Below are 18,831 nucleotides of genomic sequence, written 5' to 3' on the forward strand. Positions count from 1 at the left end.
TATAACTAATAGAAACCATAATAATGTAGTTATAATAAGTAATAAGCATTTAATTTATTTTACAGATGTTACCTAGTTCCATAAATTAATAAGGTTCCAAATTATTATCCGTACCCGTACGCAATCCTTTATTGTTCGCCCTTTTTTTTACGGAACCCTAGTTTATACCTTGAATCTATTAGTGTTTCGCTACAGGTTCATGAGTTCAGTATTCTAGTTTCCATGGGTCTCTTACGGAACCCTTGGGGTCCGCGTAACGCTAATCGGGAACCGCTGATGTACTTAGACATTCATTTGCTAGAAAAATAGTAATTCTTTAAAACAATGACAGGATTTTAATCTGAGTCGTTACGTAGAGGTGTTTACAGATCACAATAGAAACACCATTTTATCGCATCTTAAGATCAACTTGAAGACTACTAATTATTACATTTACTTACGCACTATCTTAAGAAAGTAGTATAACAAAAGGATTGCAACCATATTAAATACGATTTACTTACACTACCTTATCTTTAAGCGTCATAAACATTCCCCTGGTATATCTTATTTGTATTAAAGAAAGAGTCATAGTCAAAATTCCGTATCTTTTAAGATCTCACACTCTCATTACATGAATTATTTCAGATTAAAAAGTGTATGCAAAATTTATACCACGTGCTCTTATGGTGAAGGAAAACATGGAGGTAACCTCATTCCAAAACGGTGATACGGCTCGTATGTTCGCGACCTATCACGAGAATGTAATGTAAAGCGAAAAACTTGTGTAGCTCGCTTGCGAGTCACCTCTGACTAAGTACTACGTCGTGAGCAATGGATGTTAAAAAGTTTAAACTCTTGTGACTTGAAGTATGTCAGGATTGTGGCACGTGGAGGTCCACTGTCTCTGATGCCTACCCCTCTGGGAGGCAGGAGTTAGCAATATTATGTATGTATGTGAGTTGAAGAATACATAATAAGTGCTTTATCTACTAGGTATACGTATATATGCCTAACTTTTACTTACGCAGACATCAATTTGATCAGTGGGTGCAACCCATTGATTCTTGAGCATTTATAAATGGAACTTTGTTATCTTTTTTAAGAGCTACCAACTTTGCCAGCATTAGGTCCATATATACACTATATCACTCTACATATTGTACCTATTACTAACTCTACGTTTTCTACGATTATTACATTTTTTTTAATATAAATCTAATTAAAAAAGGCTGTGCAATCAGAGAAAAAATGAGGCCGCAAGTTAAAAAAATCAAATAAACGGTCTTAACCCGATTAGTATTCTGTGTTCGCATCACGACCAGCCGGCCCCTATTCTCTAACTTCAACCAATTGGCCATGCTAACTCTGGCTGAAAAAAAAAAACTGCTGTAAAAGCGCCCATGGTTACTTCTACGAACAGAGGTATAGGGGTGTCTAGTCTAGTCTACCTTTGCGGTTTAAACAAAATGTTACTGCATATCGTATAATCATTTCTTCTAATTTAGTGAATACATTTTTCAAAGATCGTTAGTATTTCTAACCAACTTTGTGATGGTTGTACGGCGCTATATGGGAACAGTAAAAGTATTAGGTACTGTTCCCATATAGCCAGGATAGGTATTGCCATGAGATTAACATTATAAGAGGACAAGGACATAGATAGGGAAGGTTCGCAGTGTCTCCCTACTAATAAGAACTTCTCTAATTTGCATATATTTGCAAGGAGGAAAAAAAACTCGGGGCTGCTACGAGAAGGGTAGCGAAATCTACTCACCATAAGCAAGGCAAGAAAAGAAAGATATCCCCTTTGTAGTCAACTGAATAGAGGTCAGTGGAAGGTTCAGGATAATGTTGAAAGTTGAAACGATAATGAGATCTGTGGTGCACTAATGATGGTTCAGGCAGTGAACTGAGGACCAGACCGCTGTTTTCAAAATCACTTGATAAAATTTATAATTGATGCTTAACTAAATATTATGTAGTGTGTGCTTCAATTGAGAATGAATTTTGTATCAGGCTCTAGGGGTAGAGTTTGACCCATATATCTATTTGAAAGTAAAATACAACAAGAATGATGTACTTATGGTACAAGTTTGACTAGATTTCTGTCTGAAAAGTTACGTTGTTACAGGTAGCTTAAGGTTCAGCCTACAAATATATTATGCGGCAGATGGCGCCTCATCACGGGGGCTTATCACGTTTCACGTCATAATCTCACGAATTTACGAGTTCCCCGCCCTCATAGCCCCCAGCCGTAGGCTGAACTGGGAAATAGGTTATAGAAATGAGGTGAAAATACTTAAACCTGGATAGATGGGTTACTCTAGCTACCCAAAAAGGTGCGAACGAGCGCTGTAATAATGTAATGTCATGCAATCGGGATGTTTAATATGATATAGTTTTGGTTAGACCAGGGTACTGAATTCCGAGTTACGGAGATCATTTCCAGTACCGAGATTTGGCCGAGATGATGTTTATCTCGGGTGAATTTGAAAAAATGGTATTCTGGCGATCTCGCGTAAAACGTCAACATTTCTATGAGTTTGACTGGTAGATTTTAAACTGAGATATATCTCGGGTTCTGACATTAATCCCCGAACCTCCGGAATTGAGCTCCAGCAGCGCTTCGAAAGTTTGTTTTTCATAAGTTAGAGGTTACCGCAGGTCTCGAAGGTTGCTATGTAAGTAACGTATTCGTAGACATAGATACGCAATAAAATAAATACGATATACCCACCTAGATCGTTGTAGATAATATTACGATATATTTGTACTAAAAGGAATTATTTCCGAATGAAATTTCACGATTCCAACCAAATATTCCCAATTATGTAGGTATTTCGGCAGCTTTCAGGCGCTGAAAGTACGCAATTCGCGACAGATGCCTCCGAATTGTTGCCCAACTTGGCTGAAAGTTCGACGACAGTTCGACATCGCAATTATACTTACTCTTATGATAAATATATAAAGATACTCACACTGAGGCGCTACTAACGATCGGTAAGTATTAATCGGACAAATTGAATGTAATGCATTCAGAATATTTCCGTTATGTATGATCTTATTTATTTATTTATTCTTATAAGCCGTGTCTAACACTTTGTAGTTATTTTTTATTATACCAATCATTTGCACTTAATTTAGGTAATTATTAAAATAAGGTAACATTATGTTATAATGGTGCAATGGATTCTAATAAAGTAGTCGCTCTGACACCTAAGGTAAGATAAAATCTTGAGATTTAGGTGTCAGTGCCCTCCAGTATTTGACAAATTTGTGGATAATAGGTAGACATAACAAGCTCAAAATAATTTACAAAATTCACTAGAGCTAGGCTAGAGTTTGTATGTCTGGCCGGTTTAGTTATTACAAACTATTCATTCATTCACAACGGACACGTAAAAGGATTTATATATACACTCAATTATTTTTCAGCATATTAGAGTTCAACGCGTTGCTTGAACTTGAAAAAATGTCAACTTTTACGAATACGTATACGAATGTGAACTTTTAGTAGTGTCGTAGATGTAGTAAGAGGAATTCTAAGTTTTATTTTTAAATTATTGACAGGTAGCTGAAGGTGATGAAATAATACAACAAAAATTATAATACCTAAACTTTGCAAAAAAAAAAACATTCGTAAAGGAAGTACGCTAGAGGTTTGTTTAGAATAAAACGCAACAGATTTTGAAATTGGGTACTACACGCACTCACGCCTTGTACTAATGTACTCCCTTGCGGGGTAGGCAGAGGTGCATTGCTGCACCCACTTTTCGCCAGAGTGTTATGTTAGTCCCAATGTAATAGGGGGCGGGCCTATTGCCATTTTACGGGCACATCCAAGACCCGAGAACAAATATCTGTGTTTAAACAAATATCTGCCCCAGCCGGGAATCGAACCCGGGACCATCGGCTCAGTAGTCAGGGTCACTAACCACTACGCCATTCGGTCGTCTTGGGTACTAGTATTCTAAAAAGTTGTTGATATCTATCAAGTAGAAGTGATGATGCAGTCTTTACCACAGACCGCAATCTAACCCACCGAGGATTGCGTCCTTGCTAACTATCACTGCACACAGAGACACACACAGAATATAGGTGGAATTTTATCAGTGCCATTCAACAACTGTTGGTCTAATAATGAAATTAGATCAGTATGTTGGGTATATGGCCCTGTTGATGATGGGAAGCACCTAAAAAATAGAAATCGCACCTGATACACATTATTATCATATCACCCTATGCCCGTAAACATAATCCTACTAAGACATGAATACAGACTACGTGTTAGATAGACTACAATGTATTAGTGTTTACTAAGCTGCATCGCTGCAACTGCCAGAATTACATTTTCTATGCACACATTAAGTTACTTTGACGATTCCATTTCTAACAAGGTCCAGCTTCAGTGGTATTTTAATTAGAGTATACACTCGTGTGATTTAGCTTTATTAGTAGTTTGAAAAGCGAGGCCTTTGCCCGAAGGATTAAAAAGGAAAACGACATCGCACTAGTTTTGGCTAATTCTGGAGGGTCTCTCTCTACTCTAAATCAATAAAAACTAATGAGAATTGTCGAAATCGGCACGCATTAAGCGTACAGCGCAACAGAACTGGTAAATGAAATTAACTACCTAGCCCCCCATACAACAACGCCACGCCGTCCTTGTTAATTATTTTATGTGTCTCGAGCACGCACTAATTCTGGTCTTCGAGCACCCATACATCGAATATGTCAATCACATAACGAGAGGTTCCTGTCGATAGACATATTTAAGAACAAAAAAACTATGTTTAAAAAGGAAATATCCAAGCATGTATTGTTAAGTTAAGGATATGTTAGTTATAATATACTCATAATTATTTTTATTTTTTGGTATCACGAACTTTTTTCAATATAAATATGTGTCTTAGTGGTAAACGTTTAGGGTAATAAGCTTACTATGTATTACTTGTTTTTAATTTATGTTGTGCGCAGCGCCCCGAAGCTTCGAAAAACAAAACGTTGTATTTAGCATACCGATTACGTGACAATTCTCGTTCGTTCGTTAGTTCGTCGATTTATAGAGTAACGCCCCTGCAGTGCAGGCCGACGCCGGAAAGTCCCAGTGCGATCTCAAATTCAATTGGGATTCCATTTCGTTTGTTGAAAATCCTTTCCGTTCGGGAATTAATAGGGAAAGTGTAACAGTGGAACAGAGAGCATTTCTGTTGGTTTGTATATTTTATATTGTATTGTTCCATTAGGAATATGTTATTAAGTTTTAGAGAGAATATTTATTGAATCTAGCATTCACTTAAATGTATACAATGTACTTCTGATAAAACTGGTGAATTTTACTTAATACATATATTCAAATAACTTTTAATATTTGATATTTGTATACTAATTTTAATCTGACTAATTTGCAAATTACAAATTGCTTGCAATTATGATTTACTATAGCAGTTACCATCGTTAGGGAGCTAATACTACTCGCAGTATGTATGCTAAATTATGTTAACATGTACAATATGGAGTACTGTGAAATTATGCAAATTTTACTGAATTTACAAATGAGGTTCTCATTTATGACGTAATTGCGTTTAGAACAGGGCTCGCAGTAAAACGAAACTTCGTTTTTCATGAGCTATAGTTCCCCCCTGGGCCAAAAGAAGGAAAATCGTGCTAACTTGGGATTTGTAGCTATCTTTAATAAAAAAATAATTAAGTATTTATATTTTTTCAAAACAAACAGAGATTGCTTGTATCTAATGTATATAGAATTTAATTTATTTAGAATTGTAAAACTCATTTTCAAAAGGCACAACCTATAGAGCTAATAGCTATAAGTACCTACCTACATCATACATTTCAAATAATTTATATCAAAGCGATTCTATGAGGGAACTGTATGAAGTATGAACTTCAAATTACCGAAGTTTTAATGTTTGGCCACTTTCCGCAGAAGCCATGTTTTACAAACCCCTCGAGTAATTATTGATAGAGTTCCCATGACGGTTACGTATGGCGGTTAGCTTGATAAGGATCTACGTTTTGTGAATGTAGTAAGTATGTTTTGTTTACAATTTTTACTTCTGGCGAAATAATAGTCTTTTTATGCTTTCTTTTTTGTGATATAAACCGTGGTTTAGTGGTTTCCAAGTTTGACACTATGACATTCTCTGCTCCTGCGGATTTTAATGGACGATGGGACGAACATATTAATAATGCAAGTACCTATTCATACTCAAGCACTCTGAATTTTTATTTAATTGCTCATCACATATTATTAGAATTTCGCGAGCTCAGTACCTACGCCCTTTGCAATTTCTAGCCCGCAATATTCACTGCATTGCACTATATAGTATAACCAAATAGTTTCATCGTAGAATAGTTCAGCCCCAACTACAAGACACGCGTCACGCTCTAGGGATCCAAATATAACCGTTTACCAGCATATGGCGTGACCAGCCCGCGCCAGCCAACCTTCTGCTGTGTTTCACACGGGGTGGATTCCGACACTAGGGGGGTAATTCACTGTCACTTCTGCAATGTGAATTGTGAACATCAACACAACAAATTATGTGGGGGCTGCTAGCTAAAGATAAGATTTTATGGCGTTGGGTATAATTTATATCATGTACTGCTCTACTGATCTAATTGATCGGGCCATATAATCCATGTCAATAAAGACTTTATATTATTCTGTCTTCAATGAGGATAATGTCCAAACATGGAATGTGACAGGGTGTGTGTGTGTCTCAGGAAGTAAAGGCTCATTCAAATCAAAATAGGTATTGGTTCGAAAAAAAATGGACTTAGTTTGGTTGACAGGAAACCGTTGCAATTCATGGGTATTCATAATTAACATTTGTGCACATTTTACACATTGACTTACTTACCTTTTGACCTACCCGAAATAGTTAATTTAGATATTTAATGACGTAATGTAACAAATATACCATTAGTTTCCGCGAAACCATGTAGTTATATCGAGAACTTTCATAACAGAGTTGCGTAATCATAGCAATATGTAAATTCCCCGATTGGGAACTACCTCGTTAACACTTTACTGGGTTTCCATTCCATGTCTGCCTTGTGATGTGTTGTGCGCCAATCCGGTGCGGGTATAATTGTTTTGTGTGGTAGTTTCGAGAAGTGCGATATTACTTAGATTTATTCATATTAGTACAAATATAGATTGTATACTGTTTAAATAATAAACACTTTCTTATGAAGGGGAATCCAAATCATAAATTCTACGGGACAAACATCAACTAACTACCTACTTTGTCAAATAAAAAAAAAAAAAAACTGTTTTTTTTTATAACTACAAATTAGTATGAGTTCATGACTTCCGAACTAGAATTATCTGTAAGTATTTCAGAAGTCAGTGCTCTTCCAGTTTGTAATTATCACTAAGCACACAAATCGCAGACAGACCTGTGTAGATACCAGATATTTTTCATCATACACAGAAAATTTAAGATAGTTTAGCTTCAAAACTGTCGGCAAGTATATAAATATTCCGTGTAGTAATCTGAAATGTTTCGTGAAGCGCGAGCACACTTGCTCAACTGTATAATACGGTTGAGCTACGTTCGTTTAACGTTTAGGATTTGTTTACACACACATTTTAATAAGTACATAAGTACATTGAATTTTCAAATAGGTACCTAACAGCTAAGGTAAGTATATAAAATGTAAAAATTATCGAATTCTTATGAAAATATTCGAATTTCTAAATGATATAATGATAAGAGATAGACTAAGAAACAGAGGACCATGGCTAATACATTTTCTAAGGGCGATTTAAATCCAAATTATTAGTAAACAAAAATCTAATCCACAGTCAGTTATTTGTTGATCCAGCATCAGCAACAATAGGTTTGATTCCAAGAACCTTTTTGATTCGACGAACTCTGCCAGACAAGATATTCATTTGGAAGTGGAATATTTTTGTACTTAATATTAATTACACAAAACTCTACCTAATTCATGTGCCTCTCATTTATCTGTAGGTGGGTATTCATCAGAGAGTTTGTGAAGGTTTGTTTGAACAACGTGGGAATGTTTTTTAAGCATAAGAGCGATAAACAATTACGCGTACAAATAGTATAAGACAGGCTCAATAGTAGGTACATTGTTCATATTTATATAAATACGAGCTGAAAGAATAGTTTGCGTCATAAGACTCATACGATAGCCTATAATTTTGAATTGAAACCTGGCATATTCTGAATATCATAATCACTAACCAAGGAGTTCTAACTTACAACCTCATCCCTCTACTACGACGCGATACCGACAAGCAACTATATCGAAGGTGTGGCTAACTATGGTGATTATGATGATTTATATATCTGTTACAGGTAAGGTACTTTGAAGGTTTTGATTTCAAATATTACCTACGTCGTAGGTATATAGAAGAAAACAGGGTACAAACCCATTCTAACATTATTAGGTTTCGTTTAGCGATGTCAAGGAGGGCACTAGGGACATGGTAAAAAGGTATCTTTTATTTTTTACAGGAATCTTACGATAAAATAGTTAAAGATTAGGCACACATTCCCAGCTTTATCAGAAAACTCCAAAGAAATGATAAGAGCATCTCCTTGGCCTAAAATCACATAAATCTTTGTTGTATGTGTATTATTTTACTTACGATAAGCTGATAACTATCCCTGTTTATTTAAACAGTTAGAAATGATGAATACCTTCTGCTGACTACTAAGAATATGTAGGGTAGTGTAGTTTCTTTATAAAGGCAGCTACTTAAATGGCCATGGATATTTAAAATTGATGCATCGAATTAATTGAACCACAGTCAAATTAAATGACGGTTAAGTATGGTGAAGGAATGCCAAAAGTACTGAGTCATACCTTGGTAGGGAGTTGCAGTGTCGATTTCTAAAGTCTATGTCCATATAATCAAAGTAAGGTGTAGGTATTAACATAAACAATATTGTGAATTATTGTTTCAGAGTAGGTAATTAGGTATATATATACAAAAGTTTTTCTCAAACACCTCGTATCTTCTCTCAAGGCTAGCTATAGTTATTGTTCCAATAAGTCTGAGTTCGGAGTTTGAGATTTAAAACTTGTCTGTACTTACGTTTGAGCTTTATCTTGATGCTTGATTTGGGACTCCAAGACGAAAACAAACTATTGATCTCTACACCGCGAATATTCATTTACAGCACACACTACACTTGCATGGTTTTCACTCACACACTGTCATGTTTTGCCATTTTCCTTCCCGTGTGCTAGAATCCGGTGTAAAATTGCACTTTTGCCCCTTACTAAGTGTGGTAAGGGAATGTTTAGGGTCGGAGTTGCCGGAGACGAGGCAGGTAGCATGCGCGAGCGCAAACTGTCAAACAGTTTCCGCGCACCGCCGCCAGTTGGCGCGGCCATCTCGCGAGCGGGACAGAAATACTAGCTGTACATGAGTGAGAGTGACAGAAGAGTGGGTCAAACAGCCTCAAAAGCTCACATAAGTAACACCTACACAAGGACACAATAGTGTGTGTATTACGAGTATAAACAAAGTAGGCTTCAAGCACAAGGCTGTTGCGGTGAGATAAATGCAATCTCAACTAAGTACTTAGCTATGCTTAACTGTGCAGAGTCTACATTACATGTACATAGTTTCATTGATAAAGTAAGTACCTACCGATATTAAAAACTCTAGCATATATAATTTTGCTTCATATTATTCACAAATTAATTACAAATCGCTTCAACATTTTATCTTGACGTAGCGTAGGTAAATCTGAAATAATGAAGCAAACCCATTTTTAGAGTAGATCAAAGGGACCTAATACGCGGTGTATTAATGAGAGTTTTTGTTATTTATAAGTAGAAGTATAAACTGTGCACTTCTACCTACAGTCTACAGTGATAGGTATAAATCTGTGTAAGTACTTAATCCTTAGTCCCTGCCCGTATGTGGTCCGTGTACCTAACTGTATGTTCGCAAAGCAGGTTTATGGCCCGTCTACCCGTCAGGGACTAAGAAATCGTAGAGTCGATGTCCCCTTCATGCGTGCGTTATAATATTCATTGCATACCATCATATTTTTTAAAAACTTTATTACTGTTAATTACGAGTATCTTGGCCACCTACTTATAACTTAACATAAACAAAGTTAGTTTTGTGATTTAAATAATTAAATCATTATTAATTAAGTAGGAGGATATCGTCATAATTACTTACACAAGGTAACATTGGATACGGTGAATCGATGGCACTTAAGTTTGTCAAGCTAGATGATAACTTAATCTCAATTATACCTATCTATTACTTATAAATTCCCAAGCTAAGTAAGGGTAGAAAGTCTTAACAAAGAAACATTTTCATAACAAGAAAATAACCCGACGAATAAATATTTCCTTTACAAGTATCCTATTGCGGCGTTTTGCCGATCATTTTTCAAGCTTCTATGTGATTTCCCCGGAGGCTCCAGTGCAGCCGCTGTCGTCCATCGCCTGCACATCATCATAATGCAACACATATCTGTGTGGCCACAGTATACACTTTTTAACTGCCGACGGAAAAAGAGGGGTGTTATAAGTATTACTGCATACTTACTGTGGCCGCATTTGGGATAAGCCATTGCCCAACAATGTTGCTGATGATAATTATTTGTGCCTATACATAGATAGAGAGAGTATCGACACATTTATTTTTAGCTCTTACATACTTGGTGCAAGTTAAGAGTGACCTAGGCATTGCATCTTAATAAAATTACAGTCTAGTTTCACTAGTAACCCCGGACTTAAGTTATAAATTTTAAGACCTGAAATATAGTCGTCATAAGTCAAGTGTAACAATTTAATGAATTTCGCCAAGGCTGGCAACATTGTCAGCAGTCAGGCAGTCATTGACCGCGGCATTACGTGACATCAGCAGCATACGAGTTTTTGTCGTCACGAGTACATCAGTACACTGACTACTACCTGCCTGCGACTTCGCCTGCACGTTTGACCTCAAGGCCCCGAAATGAGGCTTCTGGCCTCCTTAATAATGTCTGTGGTTAACGTTTCCTTGATATAAAAGAGGTATGAATTAGTATGTAGGTTAGGTATCGTGGTTAAAATGAGAACACCGGACGAATTTGTAAGTTGCCGAATGGCAAAAAACTGAACTCAAAAACCGGGGTTTTATTTTGGCAATCTCGATTTTATACGCAGTTAAGGTTTACGAATTTTTCACGCGCCAAGCAACAATATTGTAAAGATGGAATTATCGCATATATGCGCTAATTAAGTACGAATTAACATGCAATTGTATGCGACTCGACGACGAGAGCGTGTTAAAAACGATAATTTTCGTTCATCATACCTAATTATTAATTAATTATAATGGAATGTATGATATAGTACGTCAGTGACTAGGAATCATCCCAATTATCACGATCACCAAATCCTTTACGTACCTTACTTCTTCATACACAGTACGAGTATTAATATTAGGTATACCTTCACGCAACGAAATTTTATTATTGTGCATTTATTTCATTAATCGGTAGGTACATAAGTATCCTGCGGGTGACCCAGCCTTAGAGTCCATAGAGGTAATATTTGGTGACCTTGCTATGCCATCTAAAAAAGTCAAAAGATGCAAAATAACGTATTAGTTTTTTGTACGAAAGATAACATAGGTAATATTCATGTAAGTACTTATATCTAATTACGTATTAGGGTATCTATACATAAAAATATCTATAAAAATGTTTTATTGCTTTTTAAAATTATCTAAAAAAATCATTCTTTATATGGCTTTATTAATTCCGAATGAGAAATCAATAAAGATTGCTGATTAAATTTCCGAGTTATGATTGAATTTCCCGGACCATATTTACTTTATGTTTCGTTTGTACTGTGCCCGCCAAATTCTAAAGGTCGCTAGTAAATTACGAAGTTACTTACAGCAATGAATTGTGTAGGTATCTAAAGGGAATAGAAATAATAAATTTTTTGGGTAGTTAGCTCATGTAGAATTTATCAAAGTTGTAGAACAAAGTTTGTTCAGGAGCTGAATTACCTCGTTGTCTTACTATACATTTTTTACAAAAACCTGTAAAATAAATATTGTAGGATAATGGAAAAAGGGTACGTATTGAAAACTGAAAGTACCTAGACACGTAACTAGATGGTCCTTCTGAACAAATTTTCTTCTACGATATTCGAAAATTACCGAAACTCAAACTACTCCCCGTTTGAAAAGCCACGTGCCTCGTCCAACACAAATATGATATCTATGGAGAGGACGACCCACTTGGCGTTCCTTTCCGACGCTGCCGCCATAACCTATCTGTGAACTAATGCCAGCTCGATGCCGAACCAACGCTTAACGCTTTGGTAACAAGAGGAATTTAAGATAAAGATAAAATACTCTTTATTGCACACAGACAGAAACAGTTTCACAAACATATAAAACAAAATAAATAGTACAATCGGCGGCCATATTAGGTACTAAAAGTTTATTTAATTAAAAAAAAAATGATTTTCATAAGGCTGCGTTCTGAGTGGGCTATCTGTTCGCCCGTTATCATTAAGTACTAGACGCGCAGAACATAGAGTAAGGCGAATATTAGCAACCTTCTTTCTTCTTAGCATGTCGGTGGCTAACACGAAACACTCGAGCACATCTAGGGTTTGTCATCGTGGATTTGCGTCAGTCGACTGTCCAAGGTGCGCCGGACGTATACAAATACAGGGTGTTATAAAAGGTCACTGTAAGGCGTTCACAGTCTACATACCACCGACAGCCCGCTAACACTTTGCTTACTGGGAATGTTGCCTAAAACTGGCGCAATGAGGTGAGCTCATAGCAATAAGTTGAAAGCTGTAACCACAAACGTTATCTGACGGGCAGGCGCTATCTCCATCTCATTCTATCACCCATTCCGCTTCTGTCGACATGAAATTGCTCAACAACACGCCACTTAGTTCAATTTTACTAAACACGAAATACCTATAAAATTTTGGTACCATTCTACACAGTAAATAAGTCCCGTAGAAATAACATAATTTCAACTGCTTGATAAAATTTGACAGCAAAACAAATGGGGTAAAAGATAATAATCCAATTTATGTAAGTAATATATCTAACTACTATTACTACTATGTATAAAAATGTAGAAAGTAAAACGTACATGCTACCTAATAAATTAAAACTACAAAAATCAGTTTTCAGTTAAGTAGGTATCTCAATCCATTATTGATGGATACATACTGTCATAAAAAGCTCTTTAGGCATATAGGTCTTAGTTAAAAGTAACACAAAAGTGCTATCTAAAATCGCCGTCTGTCGTGCAAATGTAACCCTATCCACCGCTTTACGGTAGCAGATATAGCGAAGTGAGGACCTCCAGATTAGCATAACAAAGAATAGACCTGGTTAAAAGAAGTCGAGGTTTTATTGTTTTAACAAGGCCCCGACGAATAGATCCGTAATTAAGATTTGTAAGGCAAAGTGGGTGTTAATTATTGCCCCAGTTTTTGTAAGCCAGTGAACTTTCCCTGATGAATTCCTATTGAATTGGAGTGTACAAGGAAGCCCAAATTGGAGAAGGTAAGTAACAAGACAGTTGGAAAATTGCTTTGTGGAACTACTTATCTAATTATCCCGGGTATTTTTTGTAATGAGGCCGTCTTAAAAAACACAAAGAATACGGTTTTCTCAAGATGCTATAGGTACTTCTAGGTAGGTCCTCTGCTCCACAAATGCTTGGCTGAGAAAACTCAAATATGCTTTTTCACTTCAAGAAAATGTAGAATAATATATATTTCTTATGCAAACGAAGCTCCCAGGAGAGGATGTGGAAGTCGCATGCTGCTCGTAACTTAGCGAAATGTAGGAAACCGGGAAATAACCTCATATACTTGCCTAATATTCAGCTGAATAATATAATGTAGGTATGTACTTAAGGTACCTACAGTTTCGTACACATTTCTGGTGGTTTTTCATGTCCCTAAAATATTAGTACGTACCTGGTGAAGAATATAATAAACTTTAAACCGATAAATTATTACTATCCGTATCAATTAAAATAAAACTAATAACTCGTTCTCCAACTAATTTAATGTTCTGCATACATTTTTTGCTATTTGTTGCGCTTCTAATGCCATCTAGGGTTGATCATCAGTTTCCGCGGCTGTTAGGAAGTCAACACGCTGCGCGTATGCTGAGTCGCAGGGACGCAACACAGACACCGCAAGGCAGGTGTGAAATACATGATACGGTGAGTGTGTGTGAGCAAGAAAGAAAGAAAGAAAGAAAGAAAGAAAGAAAAACTTTATTTGGCTTAGACAGCAATATTAATTTACAAAGAAAGATGGAATGAAATATAAATATAGGTACTTAATCTAATCAATCTAAATAGTATAAGAATATAAATCTAATAATGAGAAAAAAAATATATATATATATAAGTATTGGTGATAGGCAATAAATAATATGCTGTCGTCGTCAAAACGGTGTCCACTCAGCTACTGCAGCGCCTTTGGTTGGTTTAAAGGACACTGCGCTGGTTTTCAGTGGAAGCCTTATAGTGACGCACTACGCGTAGGTAGTTAATAAAAATCAAACGAAAACACGGGGGAAACAAAAACAAAGTGAAGTGCGCGAGCGACGACATGGCGGAGCGCGTTCGCCCTGAAATCTGAAATCTACTTTCAGGCAGGAGCGGCACACATAGCCGGCCACACGTGTCGCGCGCGCACCGAGACAAATAATAAGAACGTGATAATAACACTAATTAATATCAATTTAAAGTGAACAGAAACACGACACATTATAATAACATAAAGAAACAATAATGATAAATAACATTTAGAATTACGGTAAGTTTGTGCCTACTTATCAATACCATGTAGTTATGTAATATGTATAGGTTACTAAGCCATTGAACTGGTAGTGTGTTTTGTGTTATTTGTAGTGAGAAATAATAATGGTATGTGAAAGTTATCAAAAACATGTTGTGTGATAAATACGTGTATGTATACATAGATAATTAGGTATAACTCATATGTATTATACATAAATAAATAATAACTAGGTACATATATATTCATAAGTACTAAAATTTTAGAATAGTGTTGTTAACTATAATTCACTACTTTATTGTTCAGGTTCCAAGGACTAAAATGAAATGTCAAAGCGTCTAGAAGAATATTATGAACGATGAACGTGTGTGTGTAGCAGACAATAATGGGAATGGGCCTGCAACCATGCAAACGAAATCCTACCTTGCGCTTCGTGGATAAAATTCAAGTGAGTGGAATTATGGTTGTGCCTTTTGAACTGCTAGTAAATAATTTTTATAACGTTTTCTAAATGTGTAAATTGTTTTCAGACCACGTATAGGGGGTGGGAGATTATTGAAGATGTCGCTGGCAAGATACTTAAAGCTATGCCGATACATGGCTGATTTGTGCTTGGGGGTGAGCATCAGATACGTGGAGGCCCTCGTGTTGATGGTGTGGTGTTGGCGCGCCCAGTTCAGCTTATCATACAGATAATCTGGCGACTGATGCTTCACGACGCCAAAGAGGAGAGTAGCCAGGTGCAACTTCCATCTCGCCGCAATCTTCAGCAGGTTTGACCTATTTAGAAAGGGTGTAACATGAGTGCGCGGGGGAATGTTGAAGCAGAACCGAGCGCAGGCATTCTGCACCCTTTGAACCAACCTTTCTGTTTTACGTAGTAAGCACGGTCCATATACAGTGTCGGCATAGTTCAATTTAGATAGTACCAGTGATTCGCACAACTGAATACGGAGGGCTTCATCGATGTACGGTCTTATGTTATACAGAAGTTTAAGTCTGTAAAAACAATTTGTAACCATGTTCATAACATGTTTCTCGAAACGTAGGTTACTGTCAAACACAAGACCCAGGTTGCGCGCTTCTGTAACCCTTTCAATAACCGTCCCATTTAGTATAATGTTAGGGTTTTCTGCTAGGGTATCTTTGACCTGCTTTTTGGTACCAATTATCATATACATAGATTTGTTCGGGTTAAGGTGAAGGGAGTTATTATTAGACCAGGTTGTAATCCGCTCTAAGTCCTCATTAATGAGCTTACATGTTAGCTCTGTCTCGTGTGGGGGGCATGACAAGTATATTTGTAGGTCATCTGCGTAGACATGAAAACTACAGTTTTTCACCTCCAAAGCGATGTCACAGGCGTACAGTATAAATAGTAGAGGTCCTAGGATAGATCCTTGTGGCACACCCCTGGTCACTGAATAGTTCGCTGATAAAATAGTTGTACCATCAGATTTTCTCAACTTGACAATCTGGGATATTCGATCTAGGTAACTAAAGAACCATCTCACCGTGCTGGGGTCAAAACCATAATATGTCAATTTTGCCAGCAGTAGCGGGACACTGATCGTGTCAAAAGCGCGGGAAAAGTCGAGTAGTGTCAGTATGGTGGATTTACCCTTATCTTGGGATGCGAGAATGTTATCTACCACATCTAGGAGTGCTGTCGTTGTACTTCTACCCTTGCGGAAACCGGATTGCACTGATGGAAGGATCTTGTTTTGTTCGAGATAATTGGACATTTGGTGGTGTACTACTTTTTCTAGTATCTTAGATAGGGTAGATAGTAGGCTAATTGGTCGGAGATCCTTAAAGTCCGTTGGGTCTGACTTTTTAGGAATAGGGTTTACTAATGCAATTTTCCACTGATCGGGGAAAATTGATGAAGTTATGGATTGATTGATGATGAAAGTAAGGATGTTTAATGTGCGTGGAAGTGTGAGGATTAGCATATCCAGTGATATTCCATCATATCCTAGCGCATTTGATTTAAATTTTTTAATTAACCCGCTGACTACTTCTTCAGTTATGGTTTGTAGTTTGAAGTTATGTTTTTTTTTGTGTATTGCTTTCATAGTAAATAATATTAGATAAATTTAGACTGTTATTACCGGGAAGATTTAAAAAGTGTTGATTAATTTCGTCGGGGTTAGTAAAATGTTCTGGGAGTACTGTATTTTTATGGCTCCGCATAACTGTTTTTTTAAGATTATTCCATAGAGTGGATGAATTTTTAATATTATTATTAATGTTGGACTGATAGTAAGCTCGTTTTTCATTGAGAATAGCGGCTGTAACTAAACTTTTCAAGTCCTTATAGTGTTTTTTGTTTGAATCTGAGCCTGCGACACGAAACTTTTTATACGCTGCATCTCTCAAGCTCATCATATACTTAACGTTGTCAGTAATCCAGGGGTAGCTGAAAGTTTTTATCCGTACAGTTCGCTTACAGTTCGCAAGACAGACAATATTTTCAGCTCTGCGCTGCGCAGGGTCTATTCACTTCAATAAATAAGTTACTCTGACTCAGAGATATTCAGAAGAATCTCGATCGGATCGGACACTGCCTTAGGAGACAGATGGGAAATATCGCCAAAGGAGCGTTAGATTGGAATCCGCCGCAGGGCAGAAGGTGGCCTGCAATAACTTGGAGAAGATCCATCCTCAGCAACCTCAATTCCCTCGCAATCTCTTAAGATGAATCCAAAGAAAGAGTTCAGGACAGGAACGTCTTGAGTACTGTGGAGGCCCTAAGCTCCTCGTGGAGAGAGCTCCCGCAGTCTTCCAATTTCCAGTTTCCACGATCGGTGTCCAACTGGTTAGTTGGACACCGATCATTTAGTTACTGTTCTATTGTAAAATTTGAAGTCTGCGTGTAGGAACAATCATTAACTATATAGTTACTCTATGAACATGAACACTCACCAGCCTGCCCCCTCTGCGTCTTGGCGCGGCGTCCGACGGCGGGCGACACGAGCGACAGGGCGCGGTCGCTGCGCGGCGCTGGCTGCGCGGGCGCGGGGTCAGAGAACCGCGCGCAGATGGCGGCCTCCACGATGCTGTCGATGCTGGCGGAGCGGGGCAGCTGCGATGCGTCGCCTCTGCAGGGGCATAGATTCAAATATAAGTTACTAGCTGTTTCTGTGAGCTTCAATTCGCCTTTAAAAGTTTTCCCGTGGGAATTCCGTAATAATAAGTCCACCCTTATTTGTGATAATTGTACAATAAAGAGTTAAATAAATAAATTATAAGTAGCCTATGTATTAATTCAGCCTGTCAGCTAATTCGATACCAAAATTCGTTAAAATCGGCTCGGCTGTTTTGACGTGAAACTTTCGTATTTATAATAGTATAAAGGTAAAATAAAATATATAATATATATAATATAATAAAATATAAAATTTCCAACACCTACTTCTATTATAGTACCTCCATCAGTACATGGGCTACACCTGCATGAAAAAATCCGCCTATAGAAATGCTTGAAAATTTCAGATACACAATCATAATTACATTACAGAATTAAACTGTTATAATTTTGGTTTCACTTAAGATTTTTGGTGTTTTATTTGGCAGGGCTTACATTACAATTAGGAAATCGTGAATTCAGTATATCATAACTACCTATAACCGATCTACTGACAGTAGTATCTGTCCCTCGGATTAATACCACGGTGATGTATTAGTTCAGCATAGCATTACCAATGCAATTTCCCGCCAAGCAAATTGGCTACGTAAACACCAGCCAGACACCAACTTAACTGAGTGTGCACAAACTTGCTCAAGTTAATGCGATTTAACCGGATTACGGAGAGTTTCGACGATAATTTTACTGACGGCTACGTACCGATAGTACGTTATAATTTCAAAGTCATGCACTTACTTCGTGAAATTATTGATTGACGATAAAATGCGTTATTTAAACTAGCATTTGCTTGCGAGTTCGGATTAATTGCCAGAGCAAAAGTTGAAGCTGAATAACACCCCATACAATACAATTAATACAGGTCGAACACACTCATGCAAATA

At 37.1% G+C, this 18,831-nt stretch overlaps 1 protein-coding gene across 2 annotated transcripts in view; it reads right to left on the reverse strand.

Moving 5' to 3' along the window:
• Positions 1–17,842, reverse strand: part of LOC105391894 — a 63,077-nt gene extending 45,235 nt beyond the window's left edge. Inside the window, exon 1 of one of the 2 annotated variants that reach the window (XM_048626979.1) lies at positions 17,728–17,842. Coding sequence is in view for 1 of the 2 variants with exons in the window: in XM_048626980.1 (XP_048482937.1) it covers positions 9,080–9,158 (79 nt within the window). In the remaining variant the exon portion in view is untranslated. Of the gene's footprint in view, positions 1–9,079; positions 9,570–17,727 lie in introns of those variants that run through there. The other variant, XM_048626980.1, reaches the window with a different exon arrangement.
• Positions 17,843–18,831: the final 989 nt, after the last annotated feature.

The sequence above is a fragment of the Plutella xylostella genome, chromosome 17, assembly GCF_932276165.1.
Source record: "Plutella xylostella chromosome 17, ilPluXylo3.1, whole genome shotgun sequence".
NCBI lineage: Eukaryota > Metazoa > Arthropoda > Insecta > Lepidoptera > Plutellidae > Plutella > Plutella xylostella.